The sequence below is a fragment of the Acomys russatus genome, chromosome 31 (assembly GCF_903995435.1).
Source record: "Acomys russatus chromosome 31, mAcoRus1.1, whole genome shotgun sequence".
Lineage (NCBI taxonomy): Eukaryota > Metazoa > Chordata > Mammalia > Rodentia > Muridae > Acomys > Acomys russatus.
The window spans coordinates 18928991-18950044 of NC_067167.1; the positions used below are offsets into that span (position 1 = coordinate 18928991).

The 21054-nt window shown below is 39.5% G+C and overlaps 1 protein-coding gene across 1 annotated transcript in view; it reads left to right on the forward strand.

The window, feature by feature from the left end:
- Positions 1-21054, forward strand: part of Eea1 (early endosome antigen 1) — a 101682-nt gene that overhangs the window by 65144 nt on the left and 15484 nt on the right. Inside the window, exons 14-21 of the mRNA XM_051139909.1 lie at positions 6999-7202; positions 8540-8740; positions 12111-12224; positions 14174-14329; positions 16446-16585; positions 18410-18740; positions 18899-19000; positions 19900-20094. Coding sequence (XP_050995866.1) covers positions 6999-7202; positions 8540-8740; positions 12111-12224; positions 14174-14329; positions 16446-16585; positions 18410-18740; positions 18899-19000; positions 19900-20094 — 1443 coding nt within the window. The remainder of the gene's footprint in view (positions 1-6998; positions 7203-8539; positions 8741-12110; positions 12225-14173; positions 14330-16445; positions 16586-18409; positions 18741-18898; positions 19001-19899; positions 20095-21054) is intronic.

A 21054-nucleotide genomic window follows, 5' to 3' on the forward strand; every position in this document is an offset into this window, starting at 1 on the left:
TTTCTTTCAATTTATATGAGAAAAAGTTAAAGTACTTTAAAATTATTTTTTATAAACACATTTGTTTTATATTTAATTTATAAAGTCTTCAAATATATTACATTTATTAGATATTTTTATTTATTAAGTTGTTTAATTAGATAAAAAGATGAGGAGATGGCTTAGCTGGTAACATGCTGACTGTACAAGCATGAAGCTACTCATGAGGCTGGAGTTCATATTCCTGCTACCCAAGTGAGAAACTGCATCCCAGGACACAGTGTCTGTAATCTCAGTGCTGGAGAGTTGGAGGGCCTGCTGGCCTCCATCTACCCAGTCATTAGTCAGGAGAGAGTATGTCTCAAAAAGCAAAGTGGAGAAGCAATGGAGGAAGACAGCCAGTGTTGGGTTTTGGCCTCCATGTAAACACATGCACATATACCCCCCCCACACACACAAACACACAATTTTGTACTTCTGCAAGGTAATGCAGTATGTGGTGATCATATCTTTTACTTCTTAGCATTACCTTGACACTGGAACTATAGGCATAGAAAATATAGTCTATTTGATTAAATTAGTACTGAGTCTGCTGTTACATGGCTTAGAAGGTAACAGGAGTTTAGTTTTGTTATGTGAGAGCAGGACAAATGTTTGAAGTGCATTTGCCTCTGATATTAGTTTGGTCCTCTTTCATTTGTTGGCTATATTTGAGCACTGGATGCCACACACTGCTCAGTACGGAACATACAGAGAGGCACAGTGCCTGCCCTCTAGGAAAGCAGTCTAGTGCTATGTGCATAGGAATAATTGTGTGTCTGTGGGGAAAGTAATTGTCCCAGTAACCTAAAGCTCTCATTTTACTGGTGCTGGTCTTTGGTTACTCATGGCTGATGCTTCAGCTTCAGCTGACCAGAACTGTTGTTCCTGCAGAGCAGCTCTGGGAAGAGTGAAGAGGAGAGAAGAGAACGTCTTGGTGGATCTGTGGTAGGGAGAATTGAGCAGGCAGTGAACAGCTGGTTAAGGGAATCCAACTGTTGGGAAACAAGCAGTTATAGTAACTAGCTATTGAGGAGAAGTTGAGGAATGAGAGAAAAAGAAATACTGGAGACCCAGGCATATGTGGTACAAACTGAAGGTTTTTAAGCCCAAGAGAACTTTATTTTCTGTCTCTCTCACATGCTTACTGTCTGTCTATGTCTGTGTTGCTTGCTATCTGACTCTTCTTGCTCTTACCCTTGCTTTTCTGTCTCTCTTCTTGCTTGCTGTCACTCATTTTTCTATCTCTCTTCTTGCTTGCTGTCACCCATCTATCTCTCTTCTTGCTTGCTGTCACCCATCTTTCTCTCTTCTTGCTTGCTGTCACCCATCTTTCTGTCTCTCTTTTTGCTTGCTGTTCCCCTTGGACCAACCCCAGTATTTTATTTAAAGTGAATTTTTTTTCATTATAGATTACATCATGAATTTTCTCATCTTTTACAATGAGTAGGGCATTCAAAAATCAACAAAGCAAGAGATCAGTCTAACAAGGAAATACCAAAAGTTCTGTATAATCTACAATAAAGCATACAGCAAAATCCATTTCGAAGCAATTGTCAGTGTAACCTGATTAGTATTTCTTAAACAATACTCGGGAAAGTTTAATCATAAATTTTCCTGGGCTAAAGCCATTATGTTTACAAAATTGTTATAGCAACATAGCTTGAGCTAAATGTTCTCTAATAAAGAAAAAACCTGACTTACTCCCAGTCCTAAACCTAAATCCCTGCAAGGGATCCTCTATTGTAAAATATCAGTAAGGCATAACATTCCAAGCCCACCTTCTATTGCTCTCAAAGCAGATTCTAAAGAAACTTTTCTACAGCTAACACTATCTATCCAGGTACTGTTATGTTCAAGGTCTTAACTTTCTTTCAAGCAGTTTCTTGGGTGCTCACAGTTACAGAAAAAAACCTCTATAACTGTCTCAAGCCTTTGGCCAGATGCCTTCTTTCAACATTCTCTGTGGGAAAAAGTTTTCCCTGTATAAATTTCCTTAGGGCTGAGAAATAAAGAGAAAAGACAGTTTTAGGAAAAAGGGCAGATTTTTAGGAAAAATTTACACCTGGACCATACATAATATTTAAGGGCAGTGGTAATCAGCTGGAGATCTTTGGAACTTTGTCAAGCAAAGCCTCAACGGCTGCTCTAGGTATCTAGAGATCATGCTGGACAGTCAGAGGTCTCTGGAATGTTGTCAAGCAAAGCCTCTATGACTTGTCCTCATGTCTGTGACACAGAACCACAGAATCTTAATTCAAAATAGCTATCAGCCCTGATACAGTCTTTAAATTTCCCTTGGAAATGTTACAAGCCAGGCCTCCATCCTCTGACCTGCTCTCAAGATTTTTTTTTTCTTTCAAGCTCCTACAGAACATCCCACTGAGCTCTCAACACTCAAGTACTCTTCTAGCCCAAAGTTTCAAGTTCTTCCACAATTCTCCCCCCATACACAGTCAGGCCTATATCAGCAATACCCCGTTATGCTGGTACCAACTTATCACCAAAAATAACTTAAGGAGGAACGTGTTTGTTTGGCTTTGCTTCTACATTGCTGTTCATCACTGAAGGAAGTCAGGGCAGGAACTCAAGCATGGGGACCCTGCAGGCAGGAGCTGGTACAGGGGCCATGGAGGGCGCTGCTTACTGGCTTGCTCCTCATGGCTTCCTCAGCCTGCTGTCTTATAGAACCCAGGTCCACAAGCCCAGGGCTGGCACCCCCACAATGGGCTGTGCCCTCCCCCATTGAACACTAATTGAGAAAATTCCTTACATCTGAATTTCATGGAAGTATTTTCTCGACTGAGGCTCCCTCCCCTCTGATGACTAGCTTGTGTCACGTTGACATAAAACCAGCCAGTACGATAGGGGAGGCTTCTGTGAAAGACCTGAAGCAAGGGAGAGCGTGAGCTATGGAAGCATCAGTGCTGTGTTAACAACTGCTGAGGTAGGAGTCAGTCTTGGGAGGAAAAGGAAGTGCTTGGAGCGGTGTGAGCAGTAGTAGTTGAAAGGGACGTGATGGCAGTGATTACATGGCTCAGAACATGTAGAGCTGCATAGGTAGTTTTAAGGTCTTAATTTTATTTTTGTCTTTCCAAGTAAAATGAGAAATTGAAGGGGTCTGAGGAAAGGAATGACCTGGTTTAGCTGACTTCTCAGGATTTCTGTAACTGCTATGTTATGAGTAGACTGAGGAGAATATTAAGAGAAACATAAAAATTAGCTGGGAGATTGCAGTACTTCAGACAAGTAATGTTATTCGAACTGGAGTGGAAACAGTGCAGGCAGTGAAAAGTGGTCAGAGGTGAAGCTGGTAGTCGGCTTTGCTGGTAGACTCGTGCAGAATCTTAGAGGGAAGTTAGGGGTGGCTAAAGACTTTGCCTGGGAGCCAGACTAAATGAAGCCTGAGAAGCTTGTTGGATTTGTCAACTTGAGGCCTTTGACCTCAGTCATAGCAATTTGGACAAAGGAGAGGAGATGAACACCCCATGGGAGATTTCAAGAGCGAGAGAGAGAAAGACTGGAGTGTGTGACCGCAGGTTACCCTGGGGCTTTACTGTTGAGAGCAGGGAAGAAGTGAAGTGTGAACGGTCTGGTAGAGGTCAACAGCTGAGAGGCTTTCTCTTATTCATCTAGGTGTAGACACAGCTGGGAATGACAGCCTTTCGCTTTTCAGCAGACTGTTCTGAGGAGAGAACAAGGGCTTCGGGTGGCCATGCCTAGTTCCTTCCTCCCTACTCACAATACGTGCAACTCGTCTTTCCTGAAGTTTGTAAGGACAGGATGGGCAAGGAAAATGGGAAAAGTCTGAAGAACTAAACGCAACAAGTGTAGTGCTAGTCCTTCATACATTTATAACGTAGGTGACACTAGCATGACCCAAACAGAGTTTAGAAGAGAAGGGTTATGGGAGGCTTCCTAAAAATGGCGGCCCGAGTTACTGAGTATGTATTTCTGGGATAGGTATAGAGATCATAATAGAAAAAAGTAGATTCCAGGTAAAAAGTGCATAGGCAAGGATACTGAAGCTAGTATGAGTTTAACTGTTAGCCTTTGCTGCAGTTTAAAATCTAAGGAAAATTATGTGGGTGAGTAGAAATGTCTGTTAGATAAGCATTCAAAATAAATGGATAATCTTGCTCAGTATAATTTCAATAAACTTATAGCAGTGAAATATAAGTGACTGAGTAAATGAGAGATATGGGAGCTAGGAAAAGAAATTATTTTTGAAACTTAAATCTGTGTTATATGGAGAGTAGGTAGAAACTAGAGCAAAACTTGGTTTAGGGAGAATTTTTGAGAAATACAGAGATCCGAATAGGTTTCTTATTCATGACAGAGACTGATATAGAGAGTAATAAAAATGCTGGAAGAGAATAGGCTACAGGAATTAGACAATAAGAAGCCATGACACCACACACGGTGGGAACAGATCTGGACTTACCTACTGAAGCTTGAAGCAAAGAAGGAAGGAAGGAAGGAAGGAAGGAAGGAAGGAAGGAAGGAGGGAAGGAAGGGAGGGAGGAGGGAAGGAAGGGAGGGAGGAAGAAGGGAAGGAAGGGAGGGAGGAAGGAAGGAAGGAAGAAAGGAAGGGAGGGAGGAAGGAGGGAAGGAAGGGAGGAGGGAAGAGAGGGAGGGAGGGAAGGAAGGAAGGGAGGGAAGGAAGGAAGGAAGGAGGGAAGGAAGGGAGGGAGAAAGGAAGGAAGGAGGGAGGAAGGAAGGAGGGAAGGAAGGGAGGAAGGAAGGAAGGAGGGAAGGAAGGGAGGAAGGAAGGAAGGAGGGAAGGAAGGGAGGAAGGGAGGGAGGAGGGAAGGAAGGGAGGGAGGAAGGAAGGAAGGGCACATTCAGACACAGTGCACTAGGAAAAAGAATAGAAAATCAAGGTAGACAGACCATTTATGAATAAAAAATTGTACATATCAGGGCATACAGTTGTAACAGCTCAGTATTGGCCAAGCAGAGATTGAGGGTTTGGGGAGAATGTTGAACTTAAATAATTACTGAGAATATTGACGGTGAGGGCCTTAGTCTAAGAAAGAAAGACTCAAAGATGATCCTTAGTGCTGAAAACCCAGACACTTGTAGTAGCTCAAATCTATGGAGACTTGTGCTTCTGTTCTAGCACTGTGCGGAAGGACAGGCATGAGGAAACACTGCATACTGATCTGGAATTGGTGTTTGTGGGGTGGTTGCCTGGGATATCTTGAGGTGACAGGAAATGAAGGATGTGTCTGCAAGAATAGTTTGTTTCCATGTATGAGGTTTAGAAAGAAAAGCTAGGCTAAAGTGAATCAACCAGAAGGAAACTGCAGTGACTGGCACTGAAGATGCGGTCATGAAAGTGGAAGATAGGAAGCTGTGGTTACAGAGTAAGGCAGTCGTACTGTTTAGCTTTCAAGATTTCAGATTATTGCAAAATCCCATGCATGAGTGAATTCAATATAGAATGGGTTCTTTCCAAGAGTTAAGGGGATGTGAATGTTGAGGATGTACTCTTAATTCTGTATGTATTTTATATTTTGTAGGAAGTTTGCAGAAATTAAGACAAAGACTAAATCAGGTCTCAATTCTTCAATGAAAGAGGTAGGGATTTACAGATAGCAGTAAACTGTAGAGGGTAGAATATATGGAGTACATACTTCAAAACCAGCACAAGGTTTTTATAAGAGGATGATGCCAGTGAAAAAAGCAGGGAAGAGAGGGAGATGGGAAAAATGGAATCTGCATAGTGAAAACCAGATTTCAATGGAGAATGGAAGCAATGACTCCTGCAGAAGGCTTTGGCATGGAACTTGGATTCCAGAAGAGTAGGAAAATGTGGTGAGAGGGGTTCTTTGTGGAAGGAATAAAAGCTGAGAGCAAGTAGGTAATGTGGCTTTTCATGACTAAAGCTTAGAGGAATGAGAAACAAGCTTGAAAATGACTGAATTGTAAATGTTTTAATTCTAACATAAATCATTAAGGGTGCTGGGTGTCTACTTGTCACCAGCATTCCATAGCTACTGTCAAGCTGGGCCTTGATTCTGAGTAGACACCTACTGTTAGGAAGGAAGTGGGCATTGTGGATGTGATCTAGTCCAGGGTGTTCTGTGTGATATTTAGGAAGAGAAGGGCTTTTCCTGATGTACAGTAGTCCTACTGGGTATGGAAGTGAGCTTGCACATGTGACCATGTGTGAGAGGATAGTGGTTTTTTGGGGGAGGGAGTAGATCAAGACAGGGTTTCCCTGTATAACCCTGGCTGCCATGCAACTTACTCTGTAGACCAGGCTGGCCTTAAACTCAGAGATCACCTCTGCCTCCCGAGTGCTGGGATTAAAGTGTGCACCATACCCAGCTGGACTCATTCAGTAATTATTTTAGAGCATCTGTGTAATGTCCCTTGGATATATATCAATAAATAAGAAAGATAACATCCTCGTATTTATGTAGCATATGTTCTAATGGGAGATTGAAAGAGGTATGTAAACATGAGAGAAAGCAATGTAGTGTGTTGAGGGTTCCAGTGCAGTGGAAAAGCCAGTATATAGAGTATCACAGAAGGCTACAGTTGGAAATGTAATGATTAGGGCAGCTTGATCTAGAAGGGGACATTTGAGCAAACAGTTGAAGAGGGAGGGAGGGAATCACCTGGTTGTTAGGGAAACATTTAAGAGAACAAAGGCTGTGAGGTAGGAATGTGCTTGTTGCATCACAGAGTGAGTCCCATGGATCTAAAGCAGATCAGAAACATGGGAAGTATGGTCAGAGTATTAGGAAAACTGTGCTGTAAACTTTTAGTTAAATTCATGCTGATAAATAATGTAATTAATGTAGTTATTAAGTATGTGGTTTTAATTAATTTACCACAATAAATTGTGATAGTTTTTAAGATGTAGGACTAACACTTTGGATGATTAAAATTATTATTAGTCATTTCATGTTTAAGGAACAGCTTTTTAAGTTTTTTTATCCTTAAAATAGTAGTTTAATTCTTTACAGAATGATTTGGAACAAGTGTTACGACAGATTGGAGATAAGGACCAAAAGATCCAGAACCTTGAAGCCTTACTACAGAAGAGTAAAGAAAATATTTCCTTACTAGAAAAGGAAAGAGAAGACCTTTATGCCAAAATTCAAGCTGGTGAAGGAGAGACTGCAGTTCTTAACCAGCTGCAGGAGAAAAACCATGCACTGCAGCAGCAAGTACGTTCATAAGCTGGATACAGCCAAGCTTTACTTAAACCCCTGTGGTTGGTTTGTTTGTTTTTCTGAGACAGGGTTTCTCTGTGTAGCCCTGGCTGTCTTGGACTCACTTTGTAGACCAGGCTGGCCTCAAACTCATAGAGATCTGCCTGCCTCTGCCTCCCAGTTGCTGAAATTAAAGGCATTTGCCACTGTGCCTGGCTAAATACCTGTGAGTTATATTAAGTGTTTTATAAAAAATAATTCATCATCCTGGCTTTTCTGACTTGTTTTAGCATGTTATATTTATATTGTAATATTTATCATCAAGGTAGGTCTCTGTTTATTGAAGGCCTGTACAATGCTTTGATAAGAGATGTCCTCAGTTCATGTGCCCAGGAGGTAACTTATTGCCTACATGACAAGTAAGTTACTTTCCCTAGTTCACTGGAAAGTAGAGATGTGACTGATGGCACATTCTTGCGTCCTGGCATTTTGTGATGTTAAAAAAAAAATGAGTAACAAATTAATAAGTTAAATGTAGTACTCAAGTATTAGCTATTATTTAAGTATTGCATAATATTTAAAACTCAATGGTTATTCATATTTTGATAATATATTTGTCTTTGGGTAATATATAGTTTCCTAATAGTTTAAAAATTTTTTTATTCCAATATTTATATAGAGTTTAAAAGAAATGTACAAAAACCTTAGCTGAGGCTGGCCTCCAACTCATTTTTGTCCTCCCTTCGCTTTCTGAATGCCACCATATCTGGCTACACATGCCGTTTTATTTATTTTTGTTTGTTTGTTGAGATAGAGACTCGCTATTGTGGCTCTAGCTGGCCTAGAACTTGCTATGTAGACCAAGCTTATCTTCTGCCTCTGAGAGTTGGGATTTTAGGGAAATGCTGCCATGATGAGCTCCAAGTTGGTTTTGAAGAATTCTTAGGAGGATTTCACTAGGCTAATTTTTATGGAGCATTATTCACTTATCTACAATGTGACTACAAGTCCTTGTGAAGCTCGTGTAGTGAAAACACTCTTCACCGTGATTGCGTTGATAGTTAACCGGGTGTGCACCTTTATAAAATCTCACATTTTATACTTAAGCCAGATGAATTTTATTGCATATCAATTCTAGTTGAGTAGAGATGAATTAAAGATAATATATCTGCATTTGATGTTCTTAGGAATTTTGACTTGTTAGCTGTGAAAAGTCTAAGTATTGTTACTTCAAGAACCTTGAAATTACCTGTTACAGAGCAGTTCAGTATTCTAATGATACTTAGATTCGAGTATCTTCATTTTTGGTGTGATTTGCAAACTTTGTAATTAGACTCTCTCATGTGTAATAGCTAACTCAACTAATGGAGAAGTTGAAGAATCAGTCAGAAAGCCATAAACAAGCCGAGGAGAATTTGCATGACCAGGTACAGGAACAGAAGGCACATCTTCGAGCTGCACAGGACCGCGTTCTTTCCCTAGAAACCAGTGTCAGTGAACTAAGCAGTCAGCTAAATGAAAGCAAGGAGAAAGTATCTCAGCTTGACATACAGGTAATGTGCTGTTTAATGAGTGTGTACACAAAAAGCATCAGTTTTAGACCTTACATGTTGCACATTGGCTTTGCTGTACGCATTAGTGGAGAATCAGAATACAAATTAAGTTACATAGTTTCTTGTGTCCACAGATATTTTTGTTCTTTCTCCTCATGCAAAGGTGATTTCTGCAATGTAATTCTTTTTTTTTCCTTTTTTTTTATTAATTTATTCTTGTTACATCTCAATGTTTATCCCATCCCTTGTATCCTCCCATTCCTCCCCCCCCATTTTTCCATTATTCCCATTATTCCCCTCCCCTATGACTGTTCCTGAGGGGGATTACCTCCCCGTGTATATGCTTATAGGGTATCAAGTCTCTTCTTCGTAACCTGCTGTCCTTCCTCTGAGTGCCACCAGGTCTCCCCCTCCAGGGGACATGGTCAAATGTGAGGCACCAGAGTACGTGAGAAAGTCATATCCCACTCTCCACTCAACTGTGGAGAATATTCTGACCATTGGCTAGATCTGGGTAGGGGTTTAAAGTTTACCGCCTATATTGTCCTTGGCTGGTGCCTTAGTTTGAGCGGGACCCCTGGGCCCAAATCTGCCTACCATATTGTTCTACTTGTAGGTTTCTAGGACCCTCTGTATCCTTTTATTTTGCTATTCTCCCATGCGTCTCTCATTTAGAGTCCCAATAGGATGCCCTCCCCTCTGTCCCAGTTTCCTGGTAAGTGAAGGCTTTCGTGGGACATGCCCCTTGGGCTAGTACTGCAATGTAATTCTTGATTCCTACTTGCAAGGTACTTCCTAGTAGGGTGGTCATCACAGTATGAAGGTAAATTCCATGTCCACGGCTACATCGTGAGCCTGTTCCTACTGCCTTACTGTCGTAACGGCCTTAGTGCCTGCATTCCAACAGTGCAGCTTGCAGCGATGGCAAGACCTCTGATCTCCATGAGTGTAAAGGGCCTGGAGATGCCCTGCCCCTTTGCCATTGCCCATTCTAAGACTATAGTGTAACTATTACTCAGTACCCTCAAATCCTCACACAGTTCATAACTTTGGAAAATATGTCACGTATACTTTGAAGTATTTCATGATTTTCCATTCCTCTAATAGATGAACTGCTATATGTAAATGAAGCTGATTTGCACTAAAATAAGTGATATGGTCGTCAGTGAGTAGTTTACTTCCTGTTAGTTAAAGTGTAGCTCTCTTTAGTTCTCACCCAACTCAGTACAGAGATCTGCCTTATTCAGCGTATCTCTGCGAAGATTAAGTATTGAGTTACTGAGAGATAATTATATGGATGGTTTCTTTCTGTTTAAAATCGTCTGTATTTTATATTTGTTGTGTTAATTGATACTTCTCTTTATTTAGCTAAGTATCATTTTAACTCTTCTAAAAATATTTTAATTTCAAATGTATTTATATTTTTTCTACTTTTTGCTTTTCTTACTAGAGATGAATTGTGCTAAAGTTATTTCACTATTACTTTTAATAAGGAGAGCATAACTCATTTGATTGTTATGTAGAAAGCCTGAGTTTTTTTCCTTTTTTTTTTATTAATTCATTCATATTACATCTCAATAGTTATCCCATCCCTTGTATCCTTCCATTCCTCCCTCCCTCCTGCTTTCCCTCTACTCCCCTCCCCTGTGACTGTGACTGAGGGGGACCTCCTCCCCCTGTATATGCTCATAGGGTATCAAGTCTCTTGTTGATGGCCTGCTATCCTTCCTCTGAGTGCTACTAGGCCTCCCCATCAAGGGGACGTGGTCAAATATGAGGCATCAGAGTTCATGTGAAAGTCAGTCCCCACTCTCCACTCAACTGTGGAGAATGTCCTGTCCATTGGATAGATCTGGGTAGGGGTTCGATGTTTACTGCATGTATTGTCCTTGGCTGGTGCCATAGTTTGAGCAGGACCCCTGGGCCTAGATCTGCCCATCATAATGTTCTTCTGGTAGGTTTCTAGGACCCTCTGAATCCTTCTATTTCCCTATTCTCCCTTGCTTCTCTCACCTAAAGTCCCAATAGGATGTCCTCCCCTCTGTTCCACTTTCCTGGTAAGTGAAGACTTTCATGGGACATGCCACTTGGGCTAGTGTGCAGATATAAGTGAGTATATACTATTTGACTCTTTCTGCTTCTGGGTAAACTCACTCATTATGATCATTTCTAGTTTAATCCATTTGTCCACAAATTTTGGAAATTCCTTGTTTTTAATAGCTGGTCCACCTAGCTCAGAGAGAGCATGCGCAACCCGCAGTGCCAAATGGGCCCACATTGGATCAGAGCGCAGGAGACAGAGCCTGAAGATCCGAGCAGTTAGAACATAGCTTAGACACTCCACACAGCCCCAGCAGGATCTCCCACACTCTTGGAGAGGCTGGACACCCCTGAGGTGTCTATATGCTGGTCTGAAAGGCGCCAATAGCTCAGTGGGCCGAGGTCTGGACTACAGGGCCACAGGAAGTACAGGCAACTGAGAGCAACTTGCCCGGCCAGAGCTTGCCAGCCTCATCTGAGACCCACAACAGCTGGCCTGAATCACAGCACTGACATGAAAGGGACCAGTCAGAAGCCGGAGGTTTTAAGTGTGTGATTTCTTGGATTTTAATGAACATCAAAAGTAAAACTCGTTGCAGGAGAAATTATATGGAAAGAGTGGATTTCAAACATACTTCTAGTTTGTTTTATTGCTTGGACTCTGTTCTGAAATCCTTCATCTTTGGAATCATCGTTTTTATTGGTTTTTGTTTGCTTGTTTTGGTTTTTCAAGACAGGGTTTGACTGTGTGTCCTTGGCAGTCCTGGAATCCACTCTGTAGACCAGGCTGACCTCAAACTCAGAGTACCTCTGCCTCCGTGTTCTGGGATTAAAGGTGTGCATCACCTCTACCCAGCTTACTGCAGCTTATTGTGATACTGGTAGACTTTGGATGTTTCCTTCTAAAAAATACAGTGACCTTCCCCAGAAAACAGAATGTACACAAGTAACTTGCCTTTTTAAGATAGGATATATGAATACAGCAGAGACTGGACTGCAGCTCATAGTTCTTTTGCCTTTGCCTCTTAGGTGCTCAGACCACACACCTGTATCTCCACTTCTGGAACCATTTCCTCCACACAAAGACACAGCACCATGTGTTGGTGTCAGAGCTTTCCTTCCCGCTGTTACCAAACATTCCTAGGAGTGTTCCCTCTTACCCACTTCTGTCTTGGAGATTTTCACATACGTATATTTCTGTGTCTCAATTATTACTTCATGCCAAAGAACCTAACTTTTGAATAGTTTTGTGACAAAAGCAATGTGTTTTAAGAAAGGGAAAGTCAACAATTAAATATAGAATTAAAATAATTTCTAAATTTTGTTACAGATTAAAGCCAAAACTGAATTGTTACTCTCAGCAGAAGCAGCAAAAACTGCTCAAAGAGCCGATCTTCAGAACCATCTGGACACAGCTCAGAATGCATTACAAGATAAACAGCAGGTAGGGACCTGGTGATGCTTTGGTTGGTGTACACACACTAATATTTTCCTTCATACACATGAAATCGAACATAAGTGGCTATGGTACTTGCATGTTACTTACATCTTAACATTTGTTTGATGAGGTGTTAATATCTTTGTTATTTAAAACATTATAAGAAGGAAATATCCCTGGTACAAAACTCTTTGAACAATTATGAATTTGGAGTACATAGAACTTTAAGTTTCTGATTAAGAGTTATTAACCAGTGAAGTCTATATTCCAACCTAAAGTCTCAAAACTTCTAGTCCTAAGCATTTCAGATGTAAGAAATACTCTACCTGTATATAAATATAACACTGTACTAGAAAATGTTCAGGCTCCTTAAGAATCAGGTACAAATGGAGACAGCAGTGGGATACATTTGCCACTATAGCAGGAAACTGTGTGTGTGTGTGTGTATGTGTGTGTATGTGTGTGTTTATATATGTGTGTGTGTATGTATGTATGTATATGCATTGTGTGTGTTTATATATGTGTGTGTGTATGCATGCATATGCATTGTGTGTGTTTATATATGTGTGTATGCATGTATATGCATTGTGTGTGTTTATATATGTGTGTGTGTGTATGCATGTATATGCATTGTGTGTGTTTATATATGTGTGTGTGTGTGCATGTATATGCATTGTGTGTGTTTATAGATGTGTGTGTGTGTATGTATGCATGTATATGCATTGTGTGTTTCAAGAACTTAAGAACTGGTTGGGAAATGAGGTCAAGAGTCTGAAGCAAAAGAAAGTATTTTCTAAAATGCCATAATGAAACTATTACTTTACTTGCTAATTAAAAATAGAATAACTTTTTAAATTTAGAATTTTCCATATTTTGTAGTGTTTTATGCTAAGAGAATAATAGCTATAAAGATTGTATTTGCATCTCTGGTACTAAATGCAGAAAGTATAATAGTGATATAAGAATTTAAAGTAGATTAGTAATAAGGAGAGTGACTTAAAAATGTCGTACCAATAAGATGGGATTTTATGCAGTTGAATATTATTGAGAAAACTATCAAAGTTTTACAATAAATTGTTGTGATAAAAATAAAGAAATTTAAAATAAAATAGCACGCGAGTAGGAGTCTGATTTTATTTTAAGTATGTAATTACTTATTCACTTGCTGTTGTGCTGGAGGCCAAATCCAGGGCCTGCACCTTCTGGGAATGGCGTCTCCTATTGCTCTACCACCTCAGCCTGTGGTCATCAGTGCATAAAACAAGTAGACGAGAAACTAACGTGCAGAGAGGACTAGAGGAAACGTTATCAAGGCGGTCACACTGGTCACCCGTGGGTAGCAGACTTACTATTAATACTTACTGCATTCTTCCTGAGAAACAGGGTATTCTGGGGACTTACTTAAGCAAGAGTAACAACACAATACTCTTAGAATATAATTTCTAAGTAGTGCTTTGAAAGTAGAAAAAATTCAACTGTAGTGTTACTTTTATTACCGTTTATATAATATTTCTAGGAAATTATTAAGACATTGTCAACTGGCAGGGAGGTAGCTCAGTGGCATAGTTTGTACCCAGCATGCCTGAGGGCCTGGGTTTGAGCTAGTCACTAAGGGCTGGAGAGTTGGCTCAGGGGCTAAGAGCCCTCGCTGCTCTTGTAGAGGACCTGGGTTCAGTTCCCAGTGTCCACATGGCAGCTCACAACTGACACATATGCATAAAATAATAAATCTTTTAATTTTTTTCACAAATTAATTTAACTGTTATACAAATAAGCTTAGTGTCTTACGTTATGTACAACTTGATTTTCTTTGTTAGTGGATAAAGATAACCTCTATGTCACTGAAGTAGCTGAAGTCTTTCTCCAGATGTTTTCTTATATAAAGTTACAGTTTTCAGTTTTACTTTCACTGAATAGCAGGTGCTACAACTTTTCTTCAAATGTGTTTTCCTCAGGAGTTAAATAAGGTCAGTGTGCAGCTGGATCAGGTGAGTGCGAAGCTGCAGGAGAAACAGGAGCTCTGCAGTCGGCTGGAGAGCCACCTGAAGGAGTACAAGGAGAGACAGCTCTCCTTAGAACAGAAGGCTGAAGACTTGGAAGGTCAAATTAAGGTGTGTATAAAAATAGTTGAGTTTGTCATTTTCCTGCACAGCAGCGTTGGAGTCTGATGCTCTTCACAAAGTCAAAGACCTTTAAGTAACAGAGAAAGGTGAAATGGTACAAAAACTTAAAAATTACTTACCAATTAATTTTTAATTCCATCTTTATTTTCAATTCCTTCATTAATGGGTAGCTTTTATATGTAACAATTAGCGTAGTGGTGGTTTATTGTAAAATGTAAAATATTTCCAGGATACACTAAACAGTATAAGTGTGTGGTTATAGAATCTCTTCTCTCCCTTAATTTTTCCATTTCCCTACAACTTCTTCCAGTGTAATTTCTCAGGTATGGTTCAGTGTTTTCTTTTAAAAACTTGGTGTACCCTTTGGAGTATATACCCTGTGTAGTCGGGATGACAAATTAGACATGGTTGAAAAGAATAATAAAGCAAGCAGAGCTCTCATCTGGAGCCTTTCTCAAGTAGTTGTAGTTGAAAGAACACTCAGGGCACTGTCATAGTGCTTGACTGTAGAAAAACCTTATACTGTGCATTTCAAAAAGTTAGAAACAATGATACTTTGAAAGTTTTCAGCACACATAAAAGGCAAATGAGTTATATCTAACATGATTTAAGCATAATATTATTAACTACCTTATCAGCATGTATAATGTCTATATTTTTGTGTTTTGTTTAAAAAATAATTGAGTGAAGGCTGGGGAGCCTGTTCACGTAAGCTTGAGGACCTGAACTTGGAGACCTAGGACCATGTTAAATGTCAGGGTAGTGGCTGGGCCTGTGACATCAGTACCACATAAAATGTCAGGTGTGGTGGTAGGGCCTGTGACGTCAGGACCACATAAAATGTCAGGCGTGGTGGCAGGGCTTGTGACGTCAGGACCATATAAAATGTCAGGCGTGATGGCAGGGCCTGTGATAACTGTGCTGGGAAGAGAGGAAGGAGGGTTCCAGGGACTTGGGCGTGGCCAGCAGGGCTCTGTCTGCAAACTTTATGTTCAGTGAGAGACTCTGTCTCAGAAAATAAGATGGAGAGTGATTGAGAAAGACACTCAATTTTGACATTTGTCCTCCAAATGCACACACTCCCCAAAGGCAGGCAGGCAGGCACGTACACACACACACACACACACACACACACACATATACACACACACCCCCACAAATGATAATAGAAAGCACATTGCTTCTATTTAAACCTATGTGTAGTAGTTTGATTTTATAAGTTTGAAAAAAAAATCAGACACATAGAAGGATGCACGAAATGCCTAGTACACTATAAAGAAGAGTAACATGAGCTAACCAAGACACTAAAGAAGCAAAGTTGGGAATTTTAAGTGCTGTATATTTAGGGTCAGTAGGTATCAATTTGAGGACTACATGGCAAATCTATTATGTTAAGTATCCTGTTATTTTATGGTTGTTAACTGCATATACGTAGGTAATATATTTTAAATTGGTATAGACATGACCTGTGAGGAAATCCAAAGAATCATTAGGTCTTACTTCAAAAGCCTCTATGCCACAAATTTTGAAAACCTAAATGAAATGGTCAATTTTCTTGATAGATGCCAACTACCAAAATTGACTCAAGATCAGGCAAACAAATTAAATAGCCCTGTATCTCCTAAGGAGATTGAGGCAGTCATCAACAGTCTCCCAACCAAGAAAAGCCCAGGACACGATGGATTGAGCGCAGAATTCTACCAAACCTTCAGAGAGCTAATACCAATTCTCTTTCAACTATTCCACAGAATAGAAACAGAAGGAACATTACCAAACTCATTCTATGGGGCCACAGTCACCTTGATACCTAAACCACAGAAAGACTCCACAAAGAGAATTTCAGACCAATTTCTCTTACAAATATTGACGCAAAAATACTCAATAAAATACTCGCAAATGAAATCCAACCCTATTCTAGATTCTCTGACAGACCCTAAGCAGAACAACTTCCTCATTCAGTGGTGCTTTCAGGATGGGCTTTTATAAATTGATAAGCTATTTTGTATATTTTGTCAATAACAGTTTGAAAGCAGACACATATTATAATATTTAACAATAAATTAGTTATTGTCAAAATTCAAATGGAGGCTCACTTTACCTACAGAAACTAGAAGCTGATTCTCTTGAAGTTAAAGCAAGCAAGGAGCAAGCTTCACAGAGTCTACAGCAGCAGCGGCAGCTGAATGCAGAGCTAGAGCTCAGAACTGCAGAGCTGAGTAAAAGGCTTGAGGAGGAGAAGGAAGTGTAAGCTGACCTGCTTTATGTTCCTAAGGTTTTGATTGCTCACAGTGTTCTTGGAGAGTCAGAGTCACGCAGTATTGTGTTGTATTGTGTGTGTGTGCGCGCGTGCGTGTGCACTGGTTTTATATACTAATGTTAATGTCAATGAAAAAGCCATTTTTCCTTGGTTAAAGTTAACCTTATTTTCTGTTGTTCATTTACTTCTATAAAATCTTAGTCACTTTTCAGCAGTGATATGCTACCTGTTTCTCTTGAGTATTCATTCATTTTGAGTTGTTCACCAGTTCGAAATAGTTAATATAAACAATTTCGGTATAGGAATGTGTATATGTGTCACCTAAAAACAGTCAAGTTTCTGCTCTGAAGTACTATGCTAAGTACAGGATGGATTTTTACTCATTAGGAGTGATTTTCCTTTAAACTTTGTAATGGAGTTTTTCCAGCTTTGATGTTATTGAGTACTTAATTTTCTTTCTTTTGTTGTGATGCAATACTAAAAGAAAACTGGGGAGGGAAAGGTTTACTACATTTTATAGGTTAGAGTTTATCATCAAAGAAAGCCAGGACTAGAGATCAAGGCCGGAGCCTGAGGCGGGAGCTGAAGCAGGGGCTGTGGAGGATGCTGCCTACTGCCTTGCTCCTCATGGCTGCTCACCCTGCTGTCTCACACAACCTAGGGGCATCTGCCCAGGCTTAGCACTGCCTACAGTGGCCTAGGCCTTTGAAAATCAGTCATTGTAACTGGTCTTTGCTACTTTGTGGGTTATCCTTTTTCTCTACCCTTTATCTCCCTAGTTTCACTCCCCTACCACTAGATAGGAGAGAAAGAAGGATACAGGGGAGAGAGAGTATGAGATCCTTGAATCTATAAGTTTATATAAAGCTCCTAGAATTTCAAACATCACACAGTCACAGAAACTATTTGCAGCTGGCGGCCCCACACCTCTGCTAGAGCACAAGGCAGATCATAGTCAGCTGCTGCCAGCAGTCCAAAGCAGCCTCATATCATCACACCTGGTATTAAAACAAAAATATATTCTTATAAGATTTCTGTGTTTTTACAGAAACCAAAATTCCAGAATTTCTCACTACAAATCAATCATCAATGAAAGAAATGAACCACAGGCTTACCCACTAGCCAATCAGATTGGGAACATTTTCTCAGTCAGCTTGTGTCAAGTTGACTGAGAAATAACCAGTACATTGAGTATAGTGAAAACACCAGAGTTGGTGCACATTCTTAGAGCTGTAGCTCCACTTCTCATTCTTACGGCCCATTCATCTGGTATTCAGAAAACCTGTATTAAAAGATCCAAGATAATGCATCTCTTTACAGTCTGCTATATTTGAAGTTAGATAAACCATTTGTCTTTATTTTTGAAGTAAATTGATTCCTTTAAAATATGTTACTACATTATGTTAAATGTTTTGATTCTCAGATTCATAAACTTAAAATATATCTTATATTTTCAAAAGCAGAGACAGAGATCATGTATGCCTAGGAAGTAACATGCCAATTCTGTACTTTGGGGAGCCTGGGAGACCTTTGCTGCTTGTTGTAGACACTGTAGTTTTGTTATCCGACTTTCTCTGATGGCTTGCTGTGGTGGGCAGACCTGAATTATGTCAGGAAGTGCAGACAGCGTGGCCCTTGCTGAGGAACTCATGTGCATGTGATGAGATGCACTAAGACAGTTTTCATCCTGGGGCTCTGTAAATTATTTCTCCTAAGCCATATAAAATATTCAAGACTCAGTGACTACTTATGAGTAACTTTTAATGATAAATATTACATTATGTTAATTTTAAAAATTATTTTTAATCCAGAGTATCTCGTACAAAATTGGATCTACAGAATAAATGTGAAGCCTTTGAAAATATTACACAAACCCTTACTAAGAAAGAAGAAGAAAAAGTTGTCTTGCAGCAAGAATTTGAAAAGTTAAGTCAAGATGCAAAGACACAGCACCAGGAGCTGAGTGACAGATTCCAAGCGGCAGTCACAGACCTGAAAGCAGCGACAGCCCAGAAAGAAGCCCTCATGGCGGAGCTTTCCACAACAAAAGAAAAATTGTCACAAGTTTCTGATTCTTTAAAAAACTCCCAAAGTGCATTTGAGGAAGAGACTCAGAAAGGGAAAGCTGCTGTATTAGACTTGGTGAGCCACTTATGTTTGCTTTCCTGGGTGGAGGTCGCTATCCTAATGAAAATGCCCTAGCTAGCTGCTTTGTGTGCTATAGGCTAGGTGTTCCCTTCTGCTCTTCCTTCTAAACTGATAAACACTTGAAAGTTATTACAGTGATATTTCTTTATTAGGAAAAAACGTGTAAAGAATTAAAGCATGAGCTTCGTGTGCAGACAGAAAGTGCACTCAAGGAGCAGACGGAGCTGAGGAAGTCACTTGAGAAAGAGAAAGAGGTACAGCTGCAGGAAGTGCAAGCAGCCTTTGCACGGTCCTGCTTCCACCCTCATAAAGAAATAAGTGAATGTTTGTTTCTCTAAATGTAATGGCTCATATGTTTAGTTTAAAGTTGTTATTGTGTTTTACTTATCACCAACAAAATTTAAAATCATTTCAAATGTAAAGGACAAATAAAGAAATATAATTAAGAAAAGAAGAAAATTGAATCAACTAACCATAAGAGTTTTAATTAGATAGGATTAAAGACTATTATAGTTGAAAAACTAATAGCTTCTTAAACATGATGTATTTCATAGATTGCCCTAAGATTTCTTTTTTATTACCTTGATAAAACACTGACCAAAAGCAGGTTGGGAAGGAAAAGGTTTATTTGGCTTACATAACCCAATCACAGCCCATCGCTGAGGGAAGCCGAGGCAGAGCTCGAGCAGAGCCCATGGGGACATGCTCTTCAGTAGTTGATTCCCCAGAGTTTGCTCACTTGGTTTATTATATCCCCAGGGCCAGCTGTCCAGACGCGACAGCACCACAGTGGCCTGGGCCCACTCAGATCAATCATCAGTCAAGAAAGTGCCCCACAGGCCAGCTAGGAAGCAGGTTCCCAGCTGAAGCTCTTCTCCCACATGATTCCAGCTTAGGCCAGATTGACAAAACCCACCACCACAGAGACAGCAGTAATAGTTGATGACCACTATATAGTGACAAAAAGATGTTTCTGGACTACTACACAGAAACCAAATATTTAATGTCGTTAATGTCCACCAAATAAGTCATATTTGGAAGGTGGCCAATAGGTTCAATAATATCTGCCAAATGTAGTGTGTTGCTCGTAGCAGATACACACACAAAAATGTGTTTTGACTGAATGAGTCAAACAGGTTTCCATTTCTTTTAGACTTCTCAACAGTTGAAGGTAGACCTCAGTTCAGTCAAAGAGGAAGTCGCACAGGCTCAAAATGCATTAAAACAAAAGGAGAAAGAGGCACAGCAGCTTCAGGGGACCATAAACCAGCTGAAGCAATCAACTGAACAGAAGAAAAAACAAATCCAAGTACTTCAAGGAGAAGTTAAAAATGCTGTTTCAGAAAAGGTATTGATAAAAATATTTACTTTTTATAGGAAAAAAGTGGAAGTTAAGATAGTATTAAAATGGGAATTTTATTACAGGCATAAATACTTAAAATTGTGTTAAATATATAGGTTATAGTTGATATATGATTTAAGTCTGAATGTTCATTGGAATTGCCAGCTAATTTATTATTTACATTTTTGATAATCCTTTGTTTAATAGTCATGAAAATACATAGAAGTAAAGTTTGACATTGGGGCAGTTACTCATGTAATATTTATACTGTTTTAGAAAAGTTTAAAGAAATTCACAATAAATCATTCTTACTATGGGAAAATAATGACATTATAAAGTGAACTGTATTTTAAAAACTCAGCAATGTCAGATTTCCTTTAATATATTTGACATTTTATATTATACCAGAATATTTTTATTTTCAAAAATAAAGGGACATTTACTGTTTTTTATTCTTAAACATGTTCACATCTTGTCCAGAATGAACTAGTGAAATAGGCTATAATTAGTACTAAACATTTAAGCAAAGTAAGGTCTTTCCCATTGTTAGTTTGTGTAGTTTGGTTGGTCTTTAGAGAAGAGGTAGTCTGTACATTAGCCTAAATGGCCATGACATTAAGAGTCAGCTGCCACACTGCTAGAGTAAAAAGAATATAAATTAGACATAGTACATAGGAAGTTTTATGTTTACCAGCTTTTCTGTTATGCTACATTACATAAAAACAATTTTCTTTTCTCAAAATCTAAATAATGTAGAAACATGTCTTTTTGTGCTTTCATATGTAATCAGAAGTTAGAATGTAATTGTTACAGTGTGTTTTTGCACATTCTTCCAGACCCGGATTAGTCTTCAACAACTTGATGCATGTACATAGTTTATGCCATATCCGTGCTCATCTCACCAACTCCTCTTCCCTCTGGACCACTTCTTCCTAATAAGCTCCTGTGTTACTTAACCTTTTTTCC